This window comes from Melospiza melodia, chromosome 8 (assembly GCF_035770615.1).
Source record: "Melospiza melodia melodia isolate bMelMel2 chromosome 8, bMelMel2.pri, whole genome shotgun sequence".
Lineage (NCBI taxonomy): Eukaryota > Metazoa > Chordata > Aves > Passeriformes > Passerellidae > Melospiza > Melospiza melodia.
Window position 1 is genome coordinate 26,196,620 of NC_086201.1, and position 26,062 is coordinate 26,222,681.

Consider the following 26,062-nt stretch of genomic DNA (forward strand, 5'->3'; position numbering starts at 1 on the left):
TGAGAAGTCCATGCAGAAACAGCTCTCAATCCTTAAATACTAATAAAGAGGAAAAAAACCCAAAACCTAAAGAACTGCTTTTAAGAAATGAGTACACCCTAAAGCTGGTTAAATCACTGTTTCTTTGAAAATATTCTCCCTCACCAGGCTGTTCTCCTTCCATGCTTCAGGGAATTTTGGTCTTTGCTTCTCTCTAGACACCAAGACTTGCATATCTTCAAAAGTGGGATGGTTTCCGACTTCAGTCTGGAAAGCCATCTGGTACTCTGGCACAGATTCCCCTGTTAGCAAAAGAAAGAAAGGAAAAAAAATCAATCACAGATTAAAAGGCAGAGCAAAGGCCTTCAGTTGATGAAAGGCATTATCAAAGTTGCTGTCTAACGAGATGTTCCCCACTTTCCCCAAAGTCTAATGTCCAAAAAAAGCTGAATTAACTGCAAATGAATTAAGTGCTGTTCAGCAACCTTTCAAAGGATAGCATCTTGAGACTGTGCTGGTTCAGTGGCACGTTTGGAATGTCTTTGGGGCCTGAAGATGACACCAACTTTCTGTGAAATGCCACTGACTGATGATGTTCATGTACTTCATTTGGGAGGAAGCCCAGCAGGATTACAAGCCTCTGCACACCAAGTACAGCTGTTTGACTGCAGAGAGTATGCTGCATTTCAGATCCATTCTACATGCTGGAGCTTGGGCAGAAGATGGTGCATGTGGCACCAATCTCATGAGTACATTTTAAGTCCACTTCCTTTTTGTTTATGTTACAGGTAGGCAGGATTTCCTTAAATTTTCAATGTCCTATCATAAACAAAAGTACAACTGACTAAAGGCTACATTAAGTCACAGCATGTTTTCATGATGAAAAGTCTGAAAGACACTTCAAGCACGTCTATCAGTTCTCAGAACTGGAAACACTGCCTTTGCCATCAGCCTAACTCTCAGTGTTTTTAAACTCTGGACAGTCATTCTAGCAACAATAATAATGCTCAAAAGGCACCTAGCATGAGGCCTGCGAACCGCCTGAACAGGTCCTACCGAGCCTTCGGGCAGGAGCCACACCTCGCCCCCAGATGTCCTGACAAGCACCACCTCGAACACTAGATGGCACCGACTCAATGGCAGAAGCAGCTGAGGGAACGGCTTCCCTTTGCACTTTCAAAAGCTCGGGCTCAGGAGCAGCTTTGGGTGCTGGTGCCACTTCCTACTGTTAGGGTTTTCTGCAGTTCTTTTCCTTACCTGGGAAGAGGTCTGTACATCTCATGAATATCTCCCAGTAGATCAGGCCCAGAGCATACATATCTACTTGTTTCAAGGCAGATTCACAGTCCCTCAAGTTCACTGCTCCTTCAAGCACTTCTGGGGCCATGTAGCGGATTGTACCAACCTGGGCAAACATCACATCAGAGCTTCACATCAGGAAGAAATTTCCAAATTTAATTAAGTTTTTTAGTGCCCTATTCTGCTTGGTATTCTCTACAGCTAAGGAAAACACAGCTAGTTCCCAATCAATGTCCCCAGTTTTTTAGATTCTTACCAGTCTAGTCATAACAAAACCTTTCTCCTACTCTGTCACTGTCTTGTATGTACCAAAACAAAATTATTTTGTCCCTTACTTAATGTTCTCAAATGAAATATGATATAGCTGAAGTGTTTATTTTTCCAAGTTGCTTTGTTAAACACCAAGGTATGTATCATAAGGAAGAGGATCCTGCTGAATAAGAAACTTGTTCTCTATTCCTGGACTGTCAGGAAGGTTCCACCCTACAACTCCCACAGTCAAAGGTTATTAACAGTCTTGGAAGATTCCTATTCATTTTCACTCGGATATGTGGTAGAGTAGAGCACTTACTCATCAGTACTTGTAGGACAGTATTTTGTCAAAGGACTATTCTACAACCCTGAATTTTAACCAGCAGTTTCCCTGTTTCTTTTATCAGTATGGAAAGATCTAGATGGAGCTCTTCTGCACTAGATATTATCAATTTAGCACTTGATTTCTAAGGGAGAGTGATTAGCACTGTGTAGCATGTTCTTTGAATGACATACTAAGTTTTTCTGTAAAAGCACAGATAACAACTACACTGAACTATTAGGTACTTTATTTAAAACAGTCTCACTGTATTTCCGTAGCCTGTATCAGATGTCAAGCAGCAGATGCAGAATGTGGTATGTCACTATTTCAGAAAAATTAACACCAAAACCAAAAATTAAAAACAAAACCTAAGAATGTTTGGTCTTCAGTTAGCATTTGCAGTACAAAACCAAAGGGACCTGTACCACATCATCACAAAGAACATGGCAACCAAACTTACCTTGCGTCTTCTCGTACCTCACACAGAAACTTCAATCTGCCAATTTATCGCCTTTCAAAATGGCAGGTTTGTGATGAGTATTTTGAGAATAAAACCAGTTTCTTCCTGGGGAGGCTTCAGCCCCTTCTCACCCATCCTGCATTTCTCATTACAGAAATTGTACCAGCTGAACATTCATCTGACCATTGCACTCACCTCACTAATGGCTGCATTGTCTTCCTCACCAGGTCGTACCAGCCTGTTCCCAGTCAGCTTCATGGAGAGCCCAAAGTCACTGATGACACACGTGCCATCGTTCTTCACCAGCACGTTGCGGCTGTTCAAGTCACGATGCGATATTGCAGGTTTGTAATGCTCTGTTGGGACACACACACAAGTGCTTTTACCATTTCAGCAATTCCATTGCTTGGCAAAATGAGAGAACCTCGTTATGTCTGCTCAGCTATTATGAAAAAAGAATCACTTTATTTTTTAGAAGGCTAATGTTTTTGTTTCTTTACAATGAGCTCCAGAGGAAGCTTCCTAGAGAAAACGGACTGGCACCCAGAGTTTCACTGTATCTATACGATATATTAGGCTACTGCCATACACAGTTCTAATGTTCACCAACACTCTTCTTCCCAAGGGGTATTTCAGCACGACTTTGGCAGTGGAGACATTGTACACTTAAACACAGACCTGCTGCCACAGCCCCAACAGCCATTCCAAATACTCTCTGTCACTTCCACACTCCTGTGTCAAATGCAGTACCAACTATTTACATTACATTTGGAATTATCACTGGAACTTATTCAGAAGGTATGCAGACAATATTATTCCAGAGAGTCTGAACATGTTCATCTTGCAATGGATCTGACCTTTTCCAAAGAATAATCTCAGTTGTTCCTATTTTTAATTTATTTTGTTAGTAAAGCAGCCAGCAGTACAGAATTCATTTTAGTATGGAATTTATTCTTCTCCATGTGTTCCCTCCTAGCATTCACAGGCTGTGGCTTTCTCTCCTTTATGATGGAAAGCTTACACATTTTCTGGTTGCTGATGGACACACCTGTCTGCACATCTCAAAATGATGAAGTTAAGATGATAGCTGTAGCTTCAATGGCACATAGGAATACTGATTTGGGTATTTTCAGCACTTTTAATAGCATCTTTAGTTGTCATTCTTTGCTAGTGCTCATGCTTAAGATTTGCGATATATAGGTTGAAATTTTAATCCAAACATTAGCACCTCAATGGAGATATAGTGAAACCAGCCTTTTATTTACTGCCAAAACCCTAACATTTCAGTGCCATATTCTGCAGCCTGATAGATCTCAGAATATCTACTTTATAATTATGACACTTCAGCTGCTGAAATACTGGGTGAAGCATGCATGCAGACATAGATAGATCCCAATCAATACATTGTCACAACTAGTACTCTAATAAAGTACCAGAAAATCCAGCAGTATTGTTTGTACACAGCAAAGATTAGGCTCAAATTCTCAAACAAAAATCCAGAGACATGATAAATAAAACTACAGTGGGGTTAGAATATTTAATTTGATAGCATACGGTTCACACACAAACTAAAAATTGCTTTGGTGATTTCTGAACTGCAAAAACAGACAACACCTCATCTGTTTACCCTCTGCCAGAGAGGCAGGCAGTGCTTCAGCTCTTCAGTAATCTGTTGCCATGATACAGCAGCACTGCACAGCCCTGCCTCCTCCTGCCTCTCCCACCTCGGACCCAGGGCTGTCACACAAGGGCCACAGAGCCACAGCATGGTTCCCAAGGAGGGAACAGAGCAGAAGTTCTGAGCAATCTCTATCTGCATTCATCAATTCCTACTCACAGTAGGATAAAAGAAAGGCTGGAATCTATGACTTGACAGAAATAAGAATATACTGAGACCTTTGCATCCCTTCCTGGCCTTACCTCCTCGAGGCAGCTCCGTGTGCAGGTACGCCAAGCCCCGCGTTATTGAGTGAGCCAAACGACAGGAGCTCACCCAGTCACTTGTGTGGAGACTCAAATATTTGCACAAAGAACCCTGAAAAGAACCCCAGAAAAAGACAAAACATTATCCAGTAGAATAACTCAAAATTTTTTGGAGACTCAATTTTATCCACTGCTTCTAAAAGGTATAAACCTGTAACTGCTTTTGAGTTTATCCACATGTTTTAAAACACAGTATTTGACCAAAGTTTCATTCCAGTGCTGCCATTTCATTTCTCTAAAGTGAAATATGAATTTTATCACAGAATAGCAGGGACTGCTTCTAGAAAAAAATGATATTAATTATAAAAGTCTTATTGCAGAACAGAATAAAGGTAATTGCTGACGTAACAGCCTGGGTTTCTAAAATGTGGGCTTTAGACCATTATTACTTAAGCTTTGTTTTTTTTTCTTGGCTTAGTGGGTTGACATTTCAACCCATTCTAATGGAGGCCACAGGACTGTTGTCATAAGGTGACCGGCAAATATTCACTGTAACCAGCTTCAAGATGTTTCTGCTGCAGAGACTGCCCACCACTAGATGTTTTTTAAGCCAGCTGAAGTCTGTGATTTTATGCTTTTAGTGAAGTTAAAATGATAACCAGGAAGACTTTTAGTCAAGATTTAGAGGGAGATACATTTGTATTTAAGACTATCTTGTCAGTCATGAGTTACACATTAAATTGGGGATATTCGTTCTGACTTTAACTTTTGATAAAAGTGGTATTTTTAACAACCAGAGATTCTATTTGTGTTTTAGAACACTTTCTTTTTCTGTTGTTCTGAAGAGACAAGAGTGTCTGACTACTGGGGTGATAATTCTGTGGCTATTACATATTTCCTACCACATCATGCTTTACAACTGACTCCCTTACTGACCTGCTACACCTCAGAGTCCCATCAGAACAGCATGCTGATTGATAAATGCACAGAGCATTCCTTTTACTTCCCTATTTCCTTTGGTCTGAGGCCATGTTTGGATAAATACACAACCTGGCTCAAACCTATCTGTCTTGCTTTCACCAAGGAAACACTAAGAACAATTTTCCGTGTAAAAATGCCCTGGCTTGTGTGTTCTTATTTTCAGGAAGGAAAGTATTATGACGGAGAATGATGTTTTGGATGGGGAATATTTCATCTGCACATCTTGTATTGGTTAGTCCTTATTGAAATCAGATTTATGGCTCCAGTTTGAACACTGGAATTCCCTTCTAGCAGGGCTGCCACAGCAGGCTTCCTTTTCTGCTGTTAACTCCACATACAACAGAACATCTGCTCACTAAAATACAGATCACACTGTGCATTAATTACACCTGCTGTGCACTTTTTCCAATGACTTCCAAACAACAGTGGATTGATTTTAGACTAATCTTGCTGTTCTTAATACCACATTGGGAAGGAATCTGATAATATGAAGTCATAAGCTTCATCTGTACATTTAATCAGGTCATTAACAGAGCCTATTTACATAAGCAACAAGACACAATTTTCAATCAAATTACATTTCAACTGAAAATCCTTTCATTCAAGAAAATAGCAAAACCAGATCACCTCTGAAGACAGTTATGCCATGCCTCCTAGGAGCAGAATACTCACTTGATTTTACTTAACTTTCATTTTATTACATGAAAACATGCCAGTTTTGTCAGAATCGCATGCTTTGCCACTGTCCATCTGCTATGGGCACAACTGACCTTTTTCATGGTCACTTCCAGTTTCTGCAACCTCTTCTTAGATGCCTGTCTTGCAAACTGACCTGATAGAGTGTGTTCTCACTTACAAGTTTCAGTTAAGTCACTTTTTATATTTGTGCTTTGCTGTCTTAAGTTTGTATATAGTGCACAAGTGTGTAAATACATACCTATGTTTTTACATGAGTGCATTTAACTTGCAATACAAGCATATGCACAGAGCCTAAAAAACCCTAAGACAGGCCATCATTATTGCTATGTAGCACTGTCCTGCTCCTTTCTGCTATTCAAATAAGCAGCTGTTGTCCATAAAAGATACTGGCCTCCATAAAAGATCAGGCTTCAGCCATTCCCTTCACACTCTGCAGGACATACAAGTTTGCTTACTTGAGACTAAAATGCTTAAAGAAAATTATTTAATTGAATAACTAAGGTTCTTTCCCATATACAGGCAAAAAACTCCCCCAAGATAATTTGAGACACCATTTTTTGCATTTTCATACATATATCCCCCACATACATTTTATGATTTTTCAGGAAAGCTATTCACATTTATACTGTGTATTTTTTAAAGGTTTCTGTTTCTGTATATGTGTGTACACACACAGAGCATGAAGTTCCCTAATCCATGAATTTGAGAAATACAAGCCTTCAGTTAGCTGATGAGATTTGAAGGTTCTGGAAAGTAAGGCTGCCTTCTTAAGACATGTCCTACATCATCAGTATATGCTACACAAAGCTTTAAAGAAGATACCAGGATAAAAAGTCACCATGATTTATAGTACCATAAACTCATTTGACAACAATCTTGTATCTATTATATTTCACTGTAAAAAACCCCATTATTCACAGCTATTGAGCAATGCCATAAGACAGAGATAATGTCTTAATATTAAGAAGTTTTACATTTATTAGATTACTTTTAAGTAAAAACAACTCTTCAAAATTCTGTCATTGAATAAAGACAAAATTGACTAAAAAAACCTTGCACCAAAACCAAGACCAAGTACTCCAGAGCTAGGAATTTGTAAGACTACATTTGGTAGCACTAACCGGGAAGTCTAAAAAGGTATTACAGTAACCCACAATAAGATCCATTAAAACTGTCATTGATATGGATTATTTTTACATTACTGTGCAAGAGGCACCACCAAAACCTAAAGTACATCCTTTTCATGAGGCTATTCTTAGGATTCTTAACCAACCCTACTGATTTTCTTGAAGCACTTACATTGGGGTAATATTCCATCACCAATAAATATTCCATCCGGCCGTCTGCAGTGAACCTCTCATCCCCCACAATGAAGCGGGCGATGTTCTCGTGCTCCATCAGCGGAATCCTGTAAATGTTCCTCTCATTGACAAAGTTCTGACGATTGGCAAAAGAAAAGACTTTGACAGCAACTGGGCGTTCATCTAGGGAACCTTTATACACTGCTCCGTACCGCCCCCGGCCAATCAGCTGCAAAAAACAGAAACAATTTGTTCACAAAATAACAGGTGAAGACAAAACCCGAGTTTTCACTCTACAAGAATTGTATGCCAACTTTTATCCTGACTTACACTGTAAGAACAATGAAGATAGCGAGTATTTTGTAATGAAAACCAGAATTAGAATAGAATGCTTTCATAGAGGCTATCTGAAGTTAGAAATCTCAGCACAAGCCAACATAGGCTTTACTAAATTGATTTATAATCTGAATATACATACATATATAATAAATAATCTATTCAGTATTTTTATATACAGAATCAATAAAACACATCTGTTTAGTGCTGCTAATTCTCTTACAACTTTTGCCTTCTAAAGATTTATAGCTTTTATGTGATCAATTTCATTTCACTCCAGAAATCACAGACTTTAAGGGAAATATTTTAGGTTTAGGACAGTTTATAAGCTGTAACTTTCAGGTTAGTAGTAACAAAATATGCATTTGTAGTGCAAAATAGATGCCAAAAGAGGTAAAAAGATTTTAACAGAAGGGAGTAATTAATTCCTGACTACCTGTGAATATTTATTCTAGCCCCCACTATATTAGACAGTCTTCAAGAATGGCCTTTCACATCTCCATAGTAACTGCAGAACAAAGAAGCAATCTCTACTCTAAGCCAAAATGCAGGGCCACCTTCAAGAAGAGCCCTCATTTCTAAAGCTCAAAAAAGTCCAACTACATAAGAATTTAAGCACCTATTTAAAATAATTTTCAGGAAGACCCATACATGAAACTGTAAGGATTTCATTAGCCATTTTTTAAACTTTTTAAATACTTACAAATAGAGGAGGAACAGAAAACAGAAGGGATAACAAAAGTAATGTTCCTAAAGATTATAAAATTGTCTTACAGGAAAGTTTTTATAAATAAAGTACCATTGAATTGAGAGACCTTCTGTTTCTCAGTCCTTTGATATCACTGGGTTACAAAGCAGCAGCAAATCAGTTCAAGGTATGAATATGCAATGTAATCTACCCACAGAGATGTCCAAAGGCAAGCACAGGTTAAAACATTTGTCCTACAACACCCTGTGACTGGAGGCAAGGGGTCAGCTCCTTAGGATACAAAAAGCAGGACAGAAGACACCGTAGCATTTCTCTCTGCCAAGTTTCAGACTTGGAGAAAGTCACAGCTTTCTCCAAGACTGCATTATCAGTACAAGTGCTTTCATCTGGGGCTTTGCACACTTCTACAAAACCCACTGTTAGACTCTCCTAAACTCTGCCTCAAGTCCTTTTTTGGCGTCAGAAGGCACCTAAGGTTCTTTGCTGATCAGTGCTGTCACCATTAGAGCAACTCACACTGCATGTCTGCAGTCTGCATCTCCAGGTGGGGTTTCCACTGGGAAAAAGAAGAAAAGCACCACTCTGCATCTCAGTCGTTCTACTAATTTTTTCCTGGCTAAAAGGTTTTAAAAATTCCATATGCTATATCAAGCATACCAACTGGAAGCATAACATTTTGCAGTTTTGTGATGATATATCTAACACCAAGCTGAGCAGAAAGTTCTGGTTGGCCTCTAGTTGCCATGGAGCTGGATAGTGCCCCACAGGGAAGAATGACTTCACAGAAATGCACCATATACTAAAATATACCGCCCTATGTGCAGTAAATTCTATTTTCCAAGAGTGTTACTAAAGAATTTTAAATTCCTGCAGTAGGACACTGTATTAAAAGCAAGCAATGTCAAGCAAAACAGATGGATCTTCTGATGCAATGCTGAAATATAGCACCTTCTAATTTTCCCCACTACCTGCCAGGGTTTCTTATTTTGTTCTCAAGGTAAAACATGTTCTAGCTAATGCCAACAACATTACTAAAAAAAATTAGACAAAATGTACCTACAATAACCCTTTTTTAATTTTAATTTCTTCTTGAAGCTGTGATTTAGAAGCAAATATTACAGGAGCACTGATACATTCATTTCTGTAACTATGTCTGGGATATGACCACAAGCATTATATTGAATAAAAATGAAGATTAATAACTGAGTTGAATATTTACCTCTAACAACTTTAGATTATCCAGATCCAATGAGGGCTCTGATGCTGCTGCCTCCATCATGTTCATGCTGTGCAAACCTTGTTTACGGTCTCCTGGGGGAGAGGGTGAGGAGGAAATCAGCCAGTTTCCTTTCTGGACATGCTCCAAGTGAAAAAAATGCAACTTACCTGGGACCTGGCAGAATTACATATTGTAGGCAAGGATGAAATAAGTAAAAAGAAGTCCTGTAAAACCTTCTCAAAGTCAGCAAAATGAGCAGTGAAGGTGCTGATAAGCCACAAACTACAGATATCTGCTACACAACTATTTTGATAATTCAAAGTCACTGGCAATAACTATAAAGCATGTTCACCACCTCACTTAAGCTGTGCTGAGCAGAGGATTTGTAGAAGAAAAATGGGTCCCAAAATGCCAGCTTAGAGAAGTCATAACTCTCTCCAAACTGTTATAAAAGGAATATCACATAAAATGTCAGAGAGGAGAAAGGGGAGCAGCATTATGTACAAGCATATAACAGGACTGGGGAGAACAGAAGACCTAAGTTCAGCTCTGAGCAATAGCCAAACAAACAATGGAAAAAAACAAAGCCAAAAATATTGTCAAGCCCTACCTGCAAGCATCCTGTATCCAAAGAACAGAGCAGCTATGAGAACAGCCAGTACAGACACAGATGCCAGGGCAATAACGATGGTCTCATCTCGATGAAAAGAATGAGAGGAATCTGAAAGCAAACAAGATGAGGACTCTTTAATTGTAAATTTGAAAGAATCAACACTATAAAACATGTAATTGTTATTACAACAATGAGAAGAAAAATGTACTCTGGATTGTCTAACATCCCACATCCTTTTCCCCTCAACATCCAGGGATGGCAGAAGAGCTGATCAGCCCAAAACCAGCTGGGCACACATCCATCAGCAGCCTGGCCCAGGCTTCCCTTTGCCCTGCAGCGAGAGGCACTGACAGCAGAAAGTGATCCTTCTTTCTATCTGGCAAAGTTCAGCACAGCCATACAAGGCCAAGCTGATGCAGCTCTCATCTGTTATCTGTGCCTTAATCCACTTTCCTGGTATGAGTCAGGTTTGTCACCTTTACAAGGTTTTTTTGTTGTTTTATCCAGGACAAAAATCTCAGTTTGCAAACTGGGCTGCAAATATGATGAAAATTGAATGTTTCACATTCACTCAAATACCTAAAACATACATAAGTCCACTTAAGCAAATATTTCAAAATACTTGGGGGTTTTGATTTGTGTAAGTGCTCAGATAATTTTTGGCATAATTCTTAATACACAAAAAGGCAGAAGTATCTCTACAAACTGAATCAGGAAACCTGAAACAAAAATAAAACACTAAACAAAATTAAATGAAATTAGTTTTATTGAGTCTGTTGTAAAATATAATTTGACTTTTTGTCAAAATTAGTTTCTTGCTTTTTCAGGTTTTCTTGGTTGGGTTTTTTATTTTCCCAGAGAGGAAAAAAGATTCCCTGAAAACATTTGTTAGTGCCTTGAAATGTTCCTCCATGTCAGAGTCCAGTCATGCTTCTTGCAGGCATATAAAAATCCAGCCACTTTAATACAAAAAATTATTAGTGCAGATACTCTTCTGGTGTCAGAATCACTGGAATGTGGCGCTACAAGACCTCATTTACTTTGGCTTCAAAACCAAGTTTGGGAACTATGTTTAAACATGTCTTACATACTGCAAAAAGTACTCCTTAAAAGACTGTAATGAGACCTAACTAGGCTAAAACCACAAAATATAAAATGCACACAAAACTTAAATATTGAATAAACTTTTAGGTGAGACTGAAATACAATTTATCCCAATCTATACTAGCTGCATAAACTGACATATTTACTTTTCTTGGATTGCAATTAAAAGAAATTCAACATTATTCACTACTTCATATTCCCAGTATGGACATACACAAGAGAACCATGTAAGAAGGAAAAGCAAATTTAAACGACAACAACTGTCCTTTTTACATAACCACAACAGTAAGGGGAAATAATGAAAAGCTGGTAAAATAGAATGCCAGAGAGAATTTCAGCTGCGACAGAAGTATGTGAAAAATCACCTATCAAAACCAACACGCAGCTCATATCTGATACTCCCCTTAAATAAAAGAGAGCTTGTGATAAATCACAATACCATCAAATTTAAATTTGTTCTGTCAAAAGAAATACCATCACTACTGGTTTTGGTAAAATAACTTTCACCATGAAAATAAGATATTGGCATAGAACACTAATGTGTAATATGAGCTGTGACTTCTGTAGTGAGGAGATGAAAAGATACACATTACAATTGTCATCTAAACTATGTATTCAAAGCATAGGCATGCATATATATTGAAAGCCACAACACCATAAAGGAAACTGTTACATTATACAAAGCTATATGAAACATGACACAAGTGCAAGCAGATGAGTAACTGCTGGCAGGGAAATGGTAGTTTTGACTTCCATATTTTTATGAATGAAATTTACATTTTATTGGGCTATCTTTTAAAACATATATTAAATGTGGAGGGTTTTGCATCAGTTCAAGACAGTGCCTAGCACGTACTAAGGAGTAGCAGGTTTGCAGAGACTGACCCTTGGGTTATAATCCCAGCTGTATTTTCCTTGCCTGCACAACTAGAGCACAGCCATTTGCTACCTTCCCACTGCCAAATAACCAGCAATCATTTCCCTCATGGTTTGCCAAATGATATCTGGTGCTCGAGTTTGATTGCTCTTCTTTAGTTTTCTGTATAATCAAAGGCTTAACAACATGCCTCCATCAGGAGGGCCCTCCTCTACCCTAGAAAGGATTTTGCTGTTCAAGGGCATGCTGAGCAACACGTTCTTCCACAGCTCTGGCTGCCTTGGCACACTCCCCTTAGAAGCCTGTGAATGTTGACATTCTGCAGGCTGAAGAGATACCAGAAAAACTCAAGACAGCATTTTGCTCCCATCAGCAGCTGAACAACTCACAGAGAAAAAGGATAATTTCTCTCTCCTTCCTTGACGGACCATCCCTTCTGCAGCCTTTTTCTGTTTAGCGGGTAGCTGTGCAGCCACCAGGTAACCTCACAGACCTCCCTGGCCTTCCAGAAGAAAGAACGTTTTAATTTTTTTTAAGCAGAGTTGGTTCATAAGAATTTTAGATTGAGATATCTTGAACTAATTTTCAATTCTTACAAATATTTAAAAATAAAACTGTCAACATTGCCACAGCCAAATCAGTCCAACGGTGCAAGCTACTACTGTCAGGATGATGAGCAATAATAATAAATTTAAGAATAAATACAAATTTCTTAGTAAGGGTAAGTGAGCATCTCAATGGAGTGATAACATGCAGCTCAAAACAGCATGAGTGAGTAAAGCGCTGTGTGTGACAGCCAGTCCTTTCCCAGCAAGGACAACTTCACTATCTTTTGCTTGTAAATCTACGCCAAAAGGAAAGCACAAAAACCCCACCATGACAAAAGGCCCAGACAGCTCCAATGCCTCCCTCACCCCCCAAAAAGTGCTATTTCTATCAACCCTCTACCTGCTTTGTAAAACAATTGCTTTGGATGTTGTCAGATTATCAATCTTTCTTAAACAGAACAAAAAGGATATGTCACTTATCAACCCAGTTTCAAAACCTTCCAAAACTTAACAGAACTTTAATTAACTCACTGTTTTTATTAATCCTTGTCTGGCTATATTTAATCTTTAGTCTTTCACACCATACTCGCCTTTAAATGTCTAGCTAAGAACCATACAGGACCTCTCAAGGCACATGGAGAGGTTCACATCTGCTCTTTTATATACTTCTAAGTAATAATTCATACAAGTTTTTTATATGCATATGAACAAGAGTCATGTTTCTCTTGGTATTATTTGGAGATATGTTTTAACTAACACACCAAAAGACACATCAGTGTAGGTCAATAAAAGTAATCACTAACCTTTAAGCAAGGCACTTTTAAAATAAGGATGTAAAATGCACAAGTACAGAAGTTTCTTTTCATGCTTTTGTACATGAACTCATGGTCTGGGTGAAAACAACCGTGACTCATTGTGATTGGGACATTCATTATGAAAGGTATGATTTGATATTACATTTTTCTGAACTAACACTTGGTTGGTCTTCAACTGTTGACAAACCCTCCCTCAAATCAGTGGATTCTGCTTTTCAAGTTTATTTACAGGACCAGACACGTGCCCTACAGCTTCAGTATTTCTTCATCATGTCATTGTACAAACTGACTTTAAACATGTCTAACAACCACTCAATAATCTCATTTGAGTTTTTTGAATCATTACTAATATTTGGGTACATAGTGACAAATACCAACTGATTCAAAAACACTGTTTTCAAATCTCAGACTGGGAGTGCTGGTATCTCAGTATTATTTCCAAAACAATGTACTGCATAAAAAAAGCAATGCCATAAAGGGCAGAATTAGCTGCAGACTCTAGACAATCCAATAATTAAGGAGTTGGCTGCTGAACTAAATTCTACCGACAGTTGTACACAGAAGATCTTGTCAGAGCTTTCTCCTATTTATGTTAGTGTAACTGAAAGGAAGGCTAATGAAGGTGCTTGTTTCACTGCTACTTGTTACTGAGGCTTTTATTTCCAACTTCAGCTTAGGCTCCATCATCTACACCAAATGTGCCACAACAAAAAATTGAAACCAACAGAAACTGCTGTAAGGGCCAAACAACCTTAAAAGCCAATTTCTTACCCCACTTGAATGGGAAGGGGAGCACTGCTCACAGATCTACTGACTCTACAAGCAGCAGTGCAGAGATTCCATGTGGAGGACACCCAGCATGTACACACTTCTGTCTTGGAACATTTTGCCAGTTATTCTTATAGTCTACCAATCCCATCACAAAGAAATATCACAGCAGACAGTGTAAATTTTTTTTTTTTTTAAGTAAGATAAAGAAACAAAGCACAACCCATCAAAACAGAAGGACAACCTCCTTCTGGCTGGGGAGCAGCTGGTAGCCAACAAGCCACCATTCCCAGAAGTGTCCTGACCTCATCATCAATAAAGGGCTTGTTTTCAGGTTCCAAAACCCGAGTACAACAGCTCCTGTGTATGGAGAAGGTACACACAAATAATTGGGAATGAATTTCAGAGCAAACCATGAAGAGGAATGCTTCCAGTATTCACTTAGAAGTGAGTCATCTGGCTGAACCCAGCCCAGCTCTTGGGACACTCCCTGTAGGCACTTCTACCACATGAAGCATTTCTCTCCCTTTTCTCAGACATGACTGCCATAACATTTTCCAAGCACTTATACAGTATCTTTGATGAATTGAGGTTTTTGGATTAAGCTTCCATACTACCACACATGGAAGCTGTCAAACTGCCTAACTTCCTAACCTTCCCCAGGAATGACATACAATGAAGAATAATATATGAAGAAGTGCTAATGGCATCAGGAAGAACAATATTTTTTACTCAAAGTAACTTTTCCATTATAAACGTAAGCTTGTAATATTAATTAATGCAAAAGTATTCCAACTGTGCCTATGCTTGAAAAAACTTTTTTCTCTCTAATTTAACTTTCAAAAATTAAAGCCTCTTTTGCAGGCTTCCTGTTTCCATAATTTAAAATCAGCATTTATCCTATGACCAAAGAAAGTTGTGAGAAATGAGAAAAAAACTGAGACAAAGCCAAGTAACAAGAGCCAATGGCAAATGAGTCTGTAAACATACAGAACTCCTTCCTGGGAGCCAGAAAGGGGATGCACCATTCTTCTATCTTCCCTCCCCTTCAGCAAATACCGTGAGACCTGCAGACAGGAGGCTGCTCTGGAAAAAGCACCAACCAACCCACCACTGCCAACATCATAGCATCAGGTCAAGCATCCACATCTGTGCTCTTGGAGAAACATTCCAGCCTGGATGATGAACTGTGAGGAAGCCGGGCAAGTTCTCATATTTCCTATTTCACCATTCAACACATTGTTTCCCCAGTACTATTACTGAAATGAGAGGGCATGAAGCAAATGGAATGGGAAATGAGGAGAAGGGAGGACAGTCTCTTCCCTATGGCAGCTGAAAGCTGTCCAGAAATCTTCTCTCTAACCCTACACCAAAGGTGCTACACTGCAATGGCCAGAGAGCTGCCTGGGACACCAGAGAGGTCACTATTACAATGGGACATCTAAAGACAGCCATGGGAAGAGGCACTAAGTAGAAACCAAGTTGAAAAACTAGGAATCCCAAGGGGGAAATTCTGATTGTGTAATAAAAGGCTGTATCCCAACACAAACACACAAAAGGACATGGCCTTGAAGCTGGGCAAGCAATGACATTGTTTCCTTCTAATATCTGAATATGAAACCTTGGGCTTTGGAATGCTGTTTCAAAGCTACATATTTACATGGTGGTGATCATATAATAAAGGGCATTTGCACATAAATTTCCACCAGATCTCTATATTGCTATTAAAGCTTTTCATTCCATTTTCAGAAATCTGCCTGCTCTTCATGTAAATGACTCACAGCTGTGTATCTGCCACACATTAGTAAATAATTCTAGAAAATATATGTGTGTATTTAAGTTTAGAGAAGCATTGTATAAAACATTTTAGACAAACATACAATTATTCTATATAATCAAAACCAGTTTTAAAAGTAATTACCTATGTTCCCACAGGATTTCTGGTAGCTATGTATCAAAAGCAAAGTGATCTTAAAGCCGATCAGTACCAAAATATTAACATTTAATTAATTTCCCATATCACACATAAGTAGCAACATTAGTCTTAACAAATAAGGAAAACACCATCCTTTAACCCTCACAGCACAACATTGACATCTGATTGTTCAAAACAACTACAGCTGTATGGACTCTGATCAAAGTCAGTAAAATTACACAGGGATTCAAAAGATCTGCCCATACAGATCACTTTAAAAAGAAGCAGAGTCTTCACGCCATCCTCCAACTATTTCTTTGATGTGATAGATTCAATATGTTCATAGCCAATCTGGTGCACAAGTTGCTCTTCCATGAAGGAATCTCAGTGATAGCAAGGATGAGATCAGAAGGAAGAGGGAAAGCTTTAGGTTCTGTCACCAGCACAGTGTGAGATGGAGGCTGCAGGGTGGGGTGGGGGCAATGTGGCCCTCAGCTGCAGATAACTGCAAATATGCTCTGCACATCAGAAAGAGGCCTTTCAAGTATGTTTAATTCAACTTGCTTCTAAAGTCACATTTCACAGTAGTCCTGCACAATTTTCATGACATTGATAAGATCTTGATCCTTTGAAAAAACATACAATTAGCAATCTTTTCCAAGGGCTCACAGACCTCAATTACAATCTGTTTATCTGTTTTGTCTACGCAAAGCTTGGATCAAACGTGTCCTCAGAATTTTCCACAACTAGTAAAACATGCATCCCTTACTGCATTCTAGCAGTACATTCCAACCAAACAAAAACACATCACAAGGTCTTTTTTCCTCTCCTTCTTTCTGCACAGTAATCAAAATTTCTTTCTGACCAAGTGACCATTGCTTCATTCCTGATCCACTGTCCACTCCCACTAGCAAGAGAGTACAGTCTTCATCACATTAGAGCAAATGACAAGAAAGCCTCTGATATAAGCACTGTGCCAGAACAACCCAAATTGTTTTATGTAAATTCTAAGTAATGCAGGGGACAAAACATGTAAGGGGAAAAAAAGTACAAAATTTTAACAAAAAAATTTAGTAGCCTTTTAGATACCAGGGACACAGGTCAGATTATCATATAATGAAAACAAGAGTCCCATCTACACATTTAAACATATTATTTTTTGTTCAGTTGGAGTTACAAGGTTGGAATTCCTTTAAAATATGGTCTACAGACATTTACAATAAACTCCAGCAGGAGCTGTTCCAAATTTTCTATTAAATCTATGTATAGCTGAGAATGATGAAAGGAAAAAATAGCATTTCCTAACAACTTCTGCTATTGACCTAAGCTTTTACAGGTGCATGTTTTAAATCAACTATTACCCTAATTCTGTTTTATGAACCCATGTATAAGAGGTAAGGTTGCATCTTTCTGTAAGCATTTGACAAATTATTAATAAAATTAAGATCCATGTCAAAATTTTGTAGTAGGACTACAAAATGTTATCAACATGACCATCTCCAATACTTAAACCAAAGTTAAGGTTAGGAACTACTTTTCACATAAAATTTTGGAGGCACTTGAAGGCACAATGAAGTTAGCAAGATAACTTCTATGGAAGCACAGTGCGCACGCAGATGGAAAACACAATGGGAACTGTATTTTTTGTGGGAGATGGTGCAACATTCTTTAACAGAATAATCCTGCCAATCCATAACCCTAAGGCAGTTTTCTTTCATAACTGAAAATGGATGTTTTCCCTGGACTTAACAGCAAGTCTCTGGTTTCTAGTCTATTGGCTTAGATGAAACAGATAATTTGCTTCCAATCATTACAGTGTTTGAAGAAAAGATTTAAACAGTCACAAATATGTTTCCACTTTGCACTCAGCATCATCATATTTGACTGATTTTAACTTTTTATATAAAATTTTATAAACTCATTGTCATAAGGTGCCCTTTATGACAATCTTTTCATATTTTTCTCCACATCGGGAGAGCTAAAATTTTAATGCGCTTTTCACATAATCACATCACTGTGTGGAACCTGGATGTCAGAAAGCACCAGTCTCTCATGAGACTTGCAGTAACATCAAAACCTGGCACTCATGCATCACAGATCCATCTGCCTCCTCAGTGAATGCCTCAAAACATCATACAGCTTGGGCTGTAAAATTTATTTCCCATAATGTGCTCCAGAGGAATCCTGCTATAGCTGGAAGTCAGTCATCCGTGGTGGCAGAGTTTCAGCAGGCAGATCTCTCTTCAAAAATCTGCTGCTGGAAAACGTAGTTTGAATGCAAGCTTTGTCTCTAAAAGCCCTCCTCTGTCCTTCTCTGGTGTACTGGCTGCCACCAAGCACCCAATCTGGAGGTTTTTTTGATGCTGAAGATTGCCATGATACATCAAAATCAAAAATGAAGCAAGAGTGGTAATGTCTTTGGCAGGAGAGTGGGTTATGAAATCCCTAAGTGCTCTTTCTTTGATGACTAGATACAGAGAGGTGAATTAGCAACTTGTCACATGTGTGCAGAAGAAATTAATGAGTTCATCAAAACCCAACAAAACTTCTCTTCCTGCCTTTTCTTCTGGGAGTTCAGAGATCTTCAGTATAATTTCTACCACTACTGAATAGAACCTTATAATCATGATGTATGTAAAATAAATAGCAACCCTAACACAAAACTAAATCTAGGTTATTCTTTCTGAAGTTCCCTATATACCAATAAATATTTGATTACTAGAGAGATAAAAGAAGTATCTTGCTTCCATAGTCAAACTGTTTTTGAGTACATCTCAACTTTACCTTCAAGCTAAATGGAAAGCTAATTTGAGCACTTAACAACATACTGGGAACATCTTCCATATTGAAACAAAAGTCAGAAAAATGTTTTTTAATAAAAAGGCTGAAAATAACATTTACATTATCCCCTTACATTCATCTTGGACCAACAGGACTTCCTGCTTATCAAACCAAATGGTAACACCAGCTTTAACATATGGCACACTTCCAGCCTCTGCAATGCACTGGATCAAAAACTACATGTGCTGCAATGGAAAAAAATGAGCGCTTCAGAAAGCGTCTTTAAAGATATTTGAAGTTATTTTAATTCCAACAGGCTGAATAGCCACATATTCCATGTCTGTAATGTTCCCAGGCACCAAAAATAGAGCCCAAAAAATTACATCAAAACACTGAAATGCCTGTTTTTATACGGATGAGCTAAGAGCCAACCCCTCAGATCCTTCAGGAACGGCAGCTCAGACCCCTGGTGCTGCATTTTTCATGTCTGCAGGAGCGATGAAGGCCAGGAGTGCTGTCTGCCCGGCAGGCGGGCTGCCCCGCTCCCAGAGACAGCCAGGCCCCGCTGGCACCCTCGGCGGTGGGAAGGGAGGCAGGGCGGGCAGGGCGGGACGCTGGGCCTGTCCCAGCAGGTTCCAGCCGGGCACGCCCGAGGGAGGGGCAGCGCCTCCGTTCCCAGGCACGGCCCGAGCCGTGCTGCTGCTCCGCGTGGGCACGGACACCGAGCCCTGCGGCCTGGCAGCACAGCTGCACACCTCCCCTCGCTGCCTGCCAGCGACAGCTCTTCTCTCTTGTCAACCTTAGCGACGGGCAATGAAGAATGAACTGATTTCATTAAAAGACATGATTATACAGGGTGTTTATTCCAAAACATTTCCCTAAGCATGCAATGAAATCTGAATTATAGCACAATTTTAGGCGGCCAACCTGTTTCAAGTAGAAGCCCAAGATCAATACAAACAGGGTAAGAACGAGTTCTGACAAAATCTTTCCTTATACGATTGGTTTATGTCCTGGTATTCCAGATGTAATACCCTAAATCAGCTTAATATTGTAATCCTCAAGTGTAATCCTCAAGTGTAGCAAGTATTATAGTACTAAAACTTAACTTCTCCTACTCTCTTTAATTCAGGAACATATTTCTGTACTTCTAGTACAACTCTGTAGAGCGTACATTCTTGTACATAACAGGTTTTGTAAATTTAAATTTGAAGGCCTACATTACAAAGTTGTGAGTTAAACCTGTCTGATATTTTAGAAACATTCACACTTAGTAAAAGATTGTTTTGTCTGGCTAATACAAATTCAGACAATGCCTGTATTTTGCCAAAAGGTACACATCTGCTCTAGCTCTTGCTATCATGGTTTAGAAGGAGAATGTAACGTGAATGTACATGTCCTGTTTTCCCATTAATCCTACCTACTCACTCTCTTATTTTCCCCAATCATCATCTCTACCTGGCCATATTCTAACTTTAGCAAATGCTTTTTCTAGGACTGGAAAAAATTTTTGAAGTCTTCCATAATTTTAAGATGAAAATAACCATTACATTTCTCTATACTCTAGCATCGTACTGGTTGGTATTACCAGGTATGTCCCAGATGAAATGGTTATTAGAAGGAATTGAGTGATGAAGCAGAAAGTTGGGATCAGACAGAATTTCCCCTCCTGCCTCACTCCAGGGCGCCTGCAGAACATGTGAACACCATCTCCCTTTCTCTTCCCCAGGACCACTGGCAGTCTCACTCAGTTTGCATCGGTGCCTCAGAGTCTCAGTCCTGTTCCTCACTCCGTTCCACCCAGCACAGGCCATCCCTGAGGACACTGCTGGTGATCAGAGAAGGGTGGCAGAGCAGCTGAACCTCTCCTGGTTCCTGCTGAAAGCCACCTCTCCTTCCCAGCTGAGAGGCCTTAGCAAGGGCTGTTTCCCTCTACTGTCCTTGCTTAAATGGAGATTCAGATGGTTTCCGGGCAGGAAGAGCCTCCCTCTCAAAGATACTGCACAGATAGGAGGTACAGCTATTTGGGGACATCCTCAAGCAGAAGGAAACAAATGACAGAAAAGGCTGTGGGAACCTGACAATCCTGTGAGGAAGAGGCAGTGGCAGGGCCAGCACGTGGCAGGGCAGGAGCTGACACAGTGAGAGGCCCAGAGAGGAGAAAGGCTTTAACCTCCCGAGGACCCCAGCAAAATCAATAACCTCCTGTGCCACACAGCTTCTGCTTCCAAGGCACCAGCTGCAGTGACCTTCGTCAAACAGAAAACTGCATCTTGTATGAGGGCACACAAGTGCACCTTAGATATGTGTAAATGCATTTTCTTTTCCTAAAGGAAAGAAAAAATTTCCAGAACTTGAAATATAAAACAAAGAGAAACTTCGATTGTGTTTCTGGCTCTGACACAGAACAGCCTGATCTTAGGTAGGTTACTTTGCTTCTTAGTGCTTTATGTTAGCTAGTTATATAATGGGAAAAACAGTACCTCCCCTAACTTCAAAGGTTATTCTGATTACTTTAAAATAGCATGAAGATGAAAAAGGCAATAATGATAAATAGCAATCCTTAGTTTGCACTTATGCAAAATCCCTCTACAGATCTAAGTGCTTGATTTCAGATGAAATACAGACACCGTTTGATGTTCAGCTCTTGCAGCACAAGTGCCAGCTCAGGCATCCCTTGCCTCCTACTCCCAGGTGCTGTTCCAGCCCAGCAGTGCCCAACAGCTGTGCTGCACAGCCACGGCTCTGCTGAGCTCCAGCAGCCAGCAGGGAGGCCATGGGAGGGAGGAAGGACCATATCTGAGGCAACATCCCTGCCAAAATAAATATACATCCATCAAGTACAAAGGCTGGCATCAAAGCTATCAATTCGTGTTACAGCTGACTTCACTTGTATAACATGTTCTGTCTGCCCTACAGTAACAAACTTGTTTCGAACCAGGAATAAATATTTCAACACAAATCTGAATAGGTCATGAGGAGACATTTCATAATCCTATGGAAATGACTTGCAAACGATGTTGGAATCTGCATGATTGCTAGATGAACTTCACAGACTGAATAAAACATATTGAATGATATGGCTTCTGTAACTCTTCTACTTTAAACATATTTTCCATAATAAAAACTTCCTTAAATGAATCCCTGAACTGGTCACAGCACTGAGTATTGGTTTCAGCTGTTTCAATGATGCTGTACAATTAAACTGTAAGTCTAAAACCTTCACAAGACACTTATTTACACAGATGCTGTAGAAATTACAATGGAAAAAGGAGCCTTTTAAAAAATGAATATAAAGAAGTCTTCTGTCAATCTAATTTACTCAAATCCCGACCGTACCATGAAATCCTATTAAATGAAAGGCAAAAACCTCAAGTCCCATTAAGCAAGTAGAAATCTGTTTTTGCAAAACAAAAAAACCCAAAATTAAACTTGTGACAGACTCCTTTCTGACAGGTGCTCCTGCTTTAACACATCACAAAATATATGCAGTCATAGGCAAGGTTTTCAAATGGCTCTTCTGGTTCCCAACTGGTCACCAAAGCATTTCTACACTTCATTGAAGACACTTTTAACACATCCTAGTTTGGTCACTTGAAATTTAAGACACCCTCAATCACTAGTCTAGATTTAAGAATATGCAACTCTGTAAGCCTCCTCAAAGTGAATATACATAAGCAGGACAAAAATGAGGATTTATGATTGCAAATCAACTCCATGCTTTCAGCCTTAACTACAGTTTCATAGTTGGGGGTTTTTTTTCCCTTTTTTTCCTTGCTTATTCCTTCTAACAACTCACAGGTAATCGCACCAGTTATGCCTCTCAGAGGATATTGTCTTATTATTGTTTTAGACAAGAGTTCTGGTTCCCAATCTATCCTTTAAAAAAGGAAATCCAAGTGTTCTGTGAGTTCCATGACACTTACACAACACACTTTCTACTTTTCTTTCTAAGCTGCCATTTCCTGAAAGGTTTCAACACCTGGGAAGGTCTGTCAGGAGCCCAGTCCACTGCAAAAATGTATGAAGTTGTCAAGTACTTGACCACATTTCCACCAAACAATCAAAAGAGAGCTCCATTAGAGGTGGAAGCTGATGGCATTTGCAAGAACATACCTGCTTCTCACAAAAATCTGCACCTACCTGTAACTGTTTCATTCCATAAGCATCTAGAAAGAATGGAAAAGCCTGCCTTCCAATCTCATTTCAATTGCTCTATCATAACACAGGCTGGCATTATGCCAACAGCACTTTTGGGAATAAGACATAACCCATTACAGTGATTACAAAGACAGGGCAAGGGATTCATGTCACGCTTCTGGCATCAGATGTGCTAGGCTACTCATCAGCTTTGGCCTAAGCACTATCAATGCCTAAAAAGTGGTAATTTCAATTCTTATACAGGTAGAAAAAACTAGAAAAAGCTCTAAATTTACCTGCTTATGTCCACCTACCAACTCACGTGTAAGTGTGCAGGCATAAAATGAACATGTGATGAACATTTAGGGGACACACGATCTCAGCTAATCAAATACTTAGTGCTGTGTCTCCTTGTACAACAGGAAATTTCTGTTCCACAGCAATCATGGCACAGTGACAACACAGCCAGAGTCTTCTTAAATGTAGGACTGTGCTCAACTCCACTCCCTGCTCTGAGTAGTCTTCTACAGACTATAGTGTTACATACCAGCTCAGTGTAGGATCAAGCTCAACAGAGTTGGGAGAACCTGCTCAGACTGATATCTTTAGTACTTTATTTCCCTTGGTCTATTCTGGAATATCTAGTGAAATCAAGGATTCACAATTTATGAGTTTCCCCTCCCTTAGCAATATTTAATTATTATTGTCTTCATCACAGGTATCTAACATTTCAAGACTATTATGAAAATTTTCCCCTCCAAACACTGAAATCTCAAATTAATTTCAAACCTTTTCCTTGATGCACTCCCTCCCACTGCTCTTACTCACTATTCTCTTGGTGCCAGGCAGAAGTGTCCCATTTAACCCTCCAAAGCTGGCCCAGGGACAGCCTGCACCTCCCTGGGCTCTGTGTGCCGGTGCCAGCCTGAGCAGGGCTGGCAGGGCCTGGGACAGCAGCCCCAGAGTGCCTGGCACAGCACTCGGAGATGTGTGTGTGAGGCTCCTGCCTGCAGTCTCTACTTATTTCACCCCCACACAGCTCCAGCTTGCTCCAGAGATGCCATGAATGGCTCTGCAGCTGGGAGTGGCTCACCCAGGGTGAGCAGGGCTCCCCCAAACCCACAATGGGGGGCACAGCCCAGCCTCACCTGCAGGTAACCAGGGCAGGTTGGGGCTGCTGACCCTGCTGATACAGAGAAACTCAAGTAACTCTTCAGACTCACTGAAAAAACTTCTCAAAAAACCAGCTAAAATATTTTCTGAATGTTCATCTGTCACTGATTTCTCTGGCGTTCCATGCCTTAATTTGCAGTAAGTTTTCACCACGTTCTCTCTGCTTTCCCACAGCACTGTGAAACAGCAGAGTCTGGAATTGCATCCAAAGGAAGAACACTGCTCAGTGCAATACACTGAGGCTCAGTATCATCCATTTCGCCTTAGTCACTGCAATTATATCCTCAGAGAACAGAAATGGAGAAAAACAGAACCACAGTTTGAATACAACCAATTTGTATTTCCTGCAGTTTGAATGTCTACCCTGTCAGGAGTTCATGTTGGTGTGAATGTGGGTATTTTCTCCATGCTTGGGGGTTATTTTGTCTGGTTTTTCTATTGGGGAGCAGGGGGTGGATTTGGGTTTTGCTTCTTTTTGAAGTTTTTATGTGTGTATTATATCGGTTTTCATTTTTTTAAAGAGAAAAACCCCCCAGGTCAAAGGAATACATACATAAAAACTGTGCTTCTGTTTTATTACACTAGTACTAATTTATTGGGGTTTAAAGCTCTATTTCTACATGCACCACTACTTTTAGAGTAGGTTAATGCTTCAGTAGGAGAAACAGCTACAGCCAAGCAAAAATGATCACAGTGGCTCCATACAGTTGGTTCAGCTGTTTAGAGCACATATCAGCAGTGTATTCCTTCAGACAGACACATCAGCTTGTGAACACATAGACAGAAAGCGCACTGAACCACAACTCAAAGAGAAAAAGAAATAAGAGAAAAAGAAATATTTTTATTTGGCATAGGGGGAAAGAACTACTTTCACTGCTACAGCTCCAACACTTGTATTTCCTGCATTACAAAAGTGAGAAGTGTTTTCACACAGGATGCGAGGATACCTTACACCCTTGCTCCAACTATATATACCTTTAAGTCAATACCAATGTCTGGAACAAGGAATTTTTTTGCTAGACTCAGAAAACACTTAGAGGCCTGCAAGCAGATCCTAAATGAGCCTCATGCCACCAGGCCGAGGGAAGGCAAAACTCCAGGCCAAAGTCAAAAGCTGTATAATATCATTCACTGGTACTCCAGAAGCTTTCAAGAAATAATAATGCCAAGAAACATATATGCAGTATTTTGAAAGGCTCAACCTTTCAAATAAATGCATTAAACTGTAGTGATTCAACATCTGAGTCCACCTCACTGGAATCTCAAAGGAGTTTAAAAGAACTGGATCATAAACTCCTATCTCACTGCAATTTGATATTAATGTCTTAGAAAAAGAAGTCTTTACTCACATCTCTAAGAAAATTACAACTCTTTCTACTTCAAAATAAGAGAAAAAAGCTAAAGCACAATTAAAAAAAAAAAAGAAACAAAAACAAAAGTAATGGAAAATCTTCACACTTCCCTCTTTCAGTACATTCCTTGCCCTTAAAGATTGAATTCGTAACTCTCTCTCTCACACATATCTATACAGCAAATGTTTTTCCATTAATTGATTCTGCATGGAAGTATAGAACACAAACTGAAACAGGGTGAAACTCAGTAAGTTATATTTTAAGGCTAATTAATATATTGATTTCTTTCAAATTAAGAAATGTGTTGCAGAAGAAAACATCTCATACCCAAAAATAAAACACTGATAAACAAACTAGGTCTTCTGAGAAAGAAATGTATGGACTATCTAAATAAATCTGATGTTTGGCTTTTTAAAAGATCAATACCTATTCTGATATTGAAAACATGGAAGCTAAAGTACAAAAAAAATAAATCTGCAGACCTCAAACAGCTGAC

The 26,062-nt window shown here is 39.4% G+C and overlaps 1 protein-coding gene across 2 annotated transcripts in view; it reads right to left on the minus strand.

Moving 5' to 3' along the window:
* Positions 1–26,062, minus strand: part of BMPR2 (bone morphogenetic protein receptor type 2) — a 103,928-nt gene that overhangs the window by 14,295 nt on the left and 63,571 nt on the right. For both annotated transcript variants that reach the window (XM_063162380.1, XM_063162381.1), the window contains 7 exons: positions 10,091–10,201; positions 9,481–9,572; positions 7,215–7,445; positions 4,233–4,347; positions 2,508–2,668; positions 1,237–1,384; positions 145–281 (listed from right to left, as the gene is read on the minus strand). In XM_063162380.1, coding sequence (XP_063018450.1) covers positions 145–281; positions 1,237–1,384; positions 2,508–2,668; positions 4,233–4,347; positions 7,215–7,445; positions 9,481–9,572; positions 10,091–10,201 — 995 coding nt within the window. The remainder of the gene's footprint in view (positions 1–144; positions 282–1,236; positions 1,385–2,507; positions 2,669–4,232; positions 4,348–7,214; positions 7,446–9,480; positions 9,573–10,090; positions 10,202–26,062) is intronic.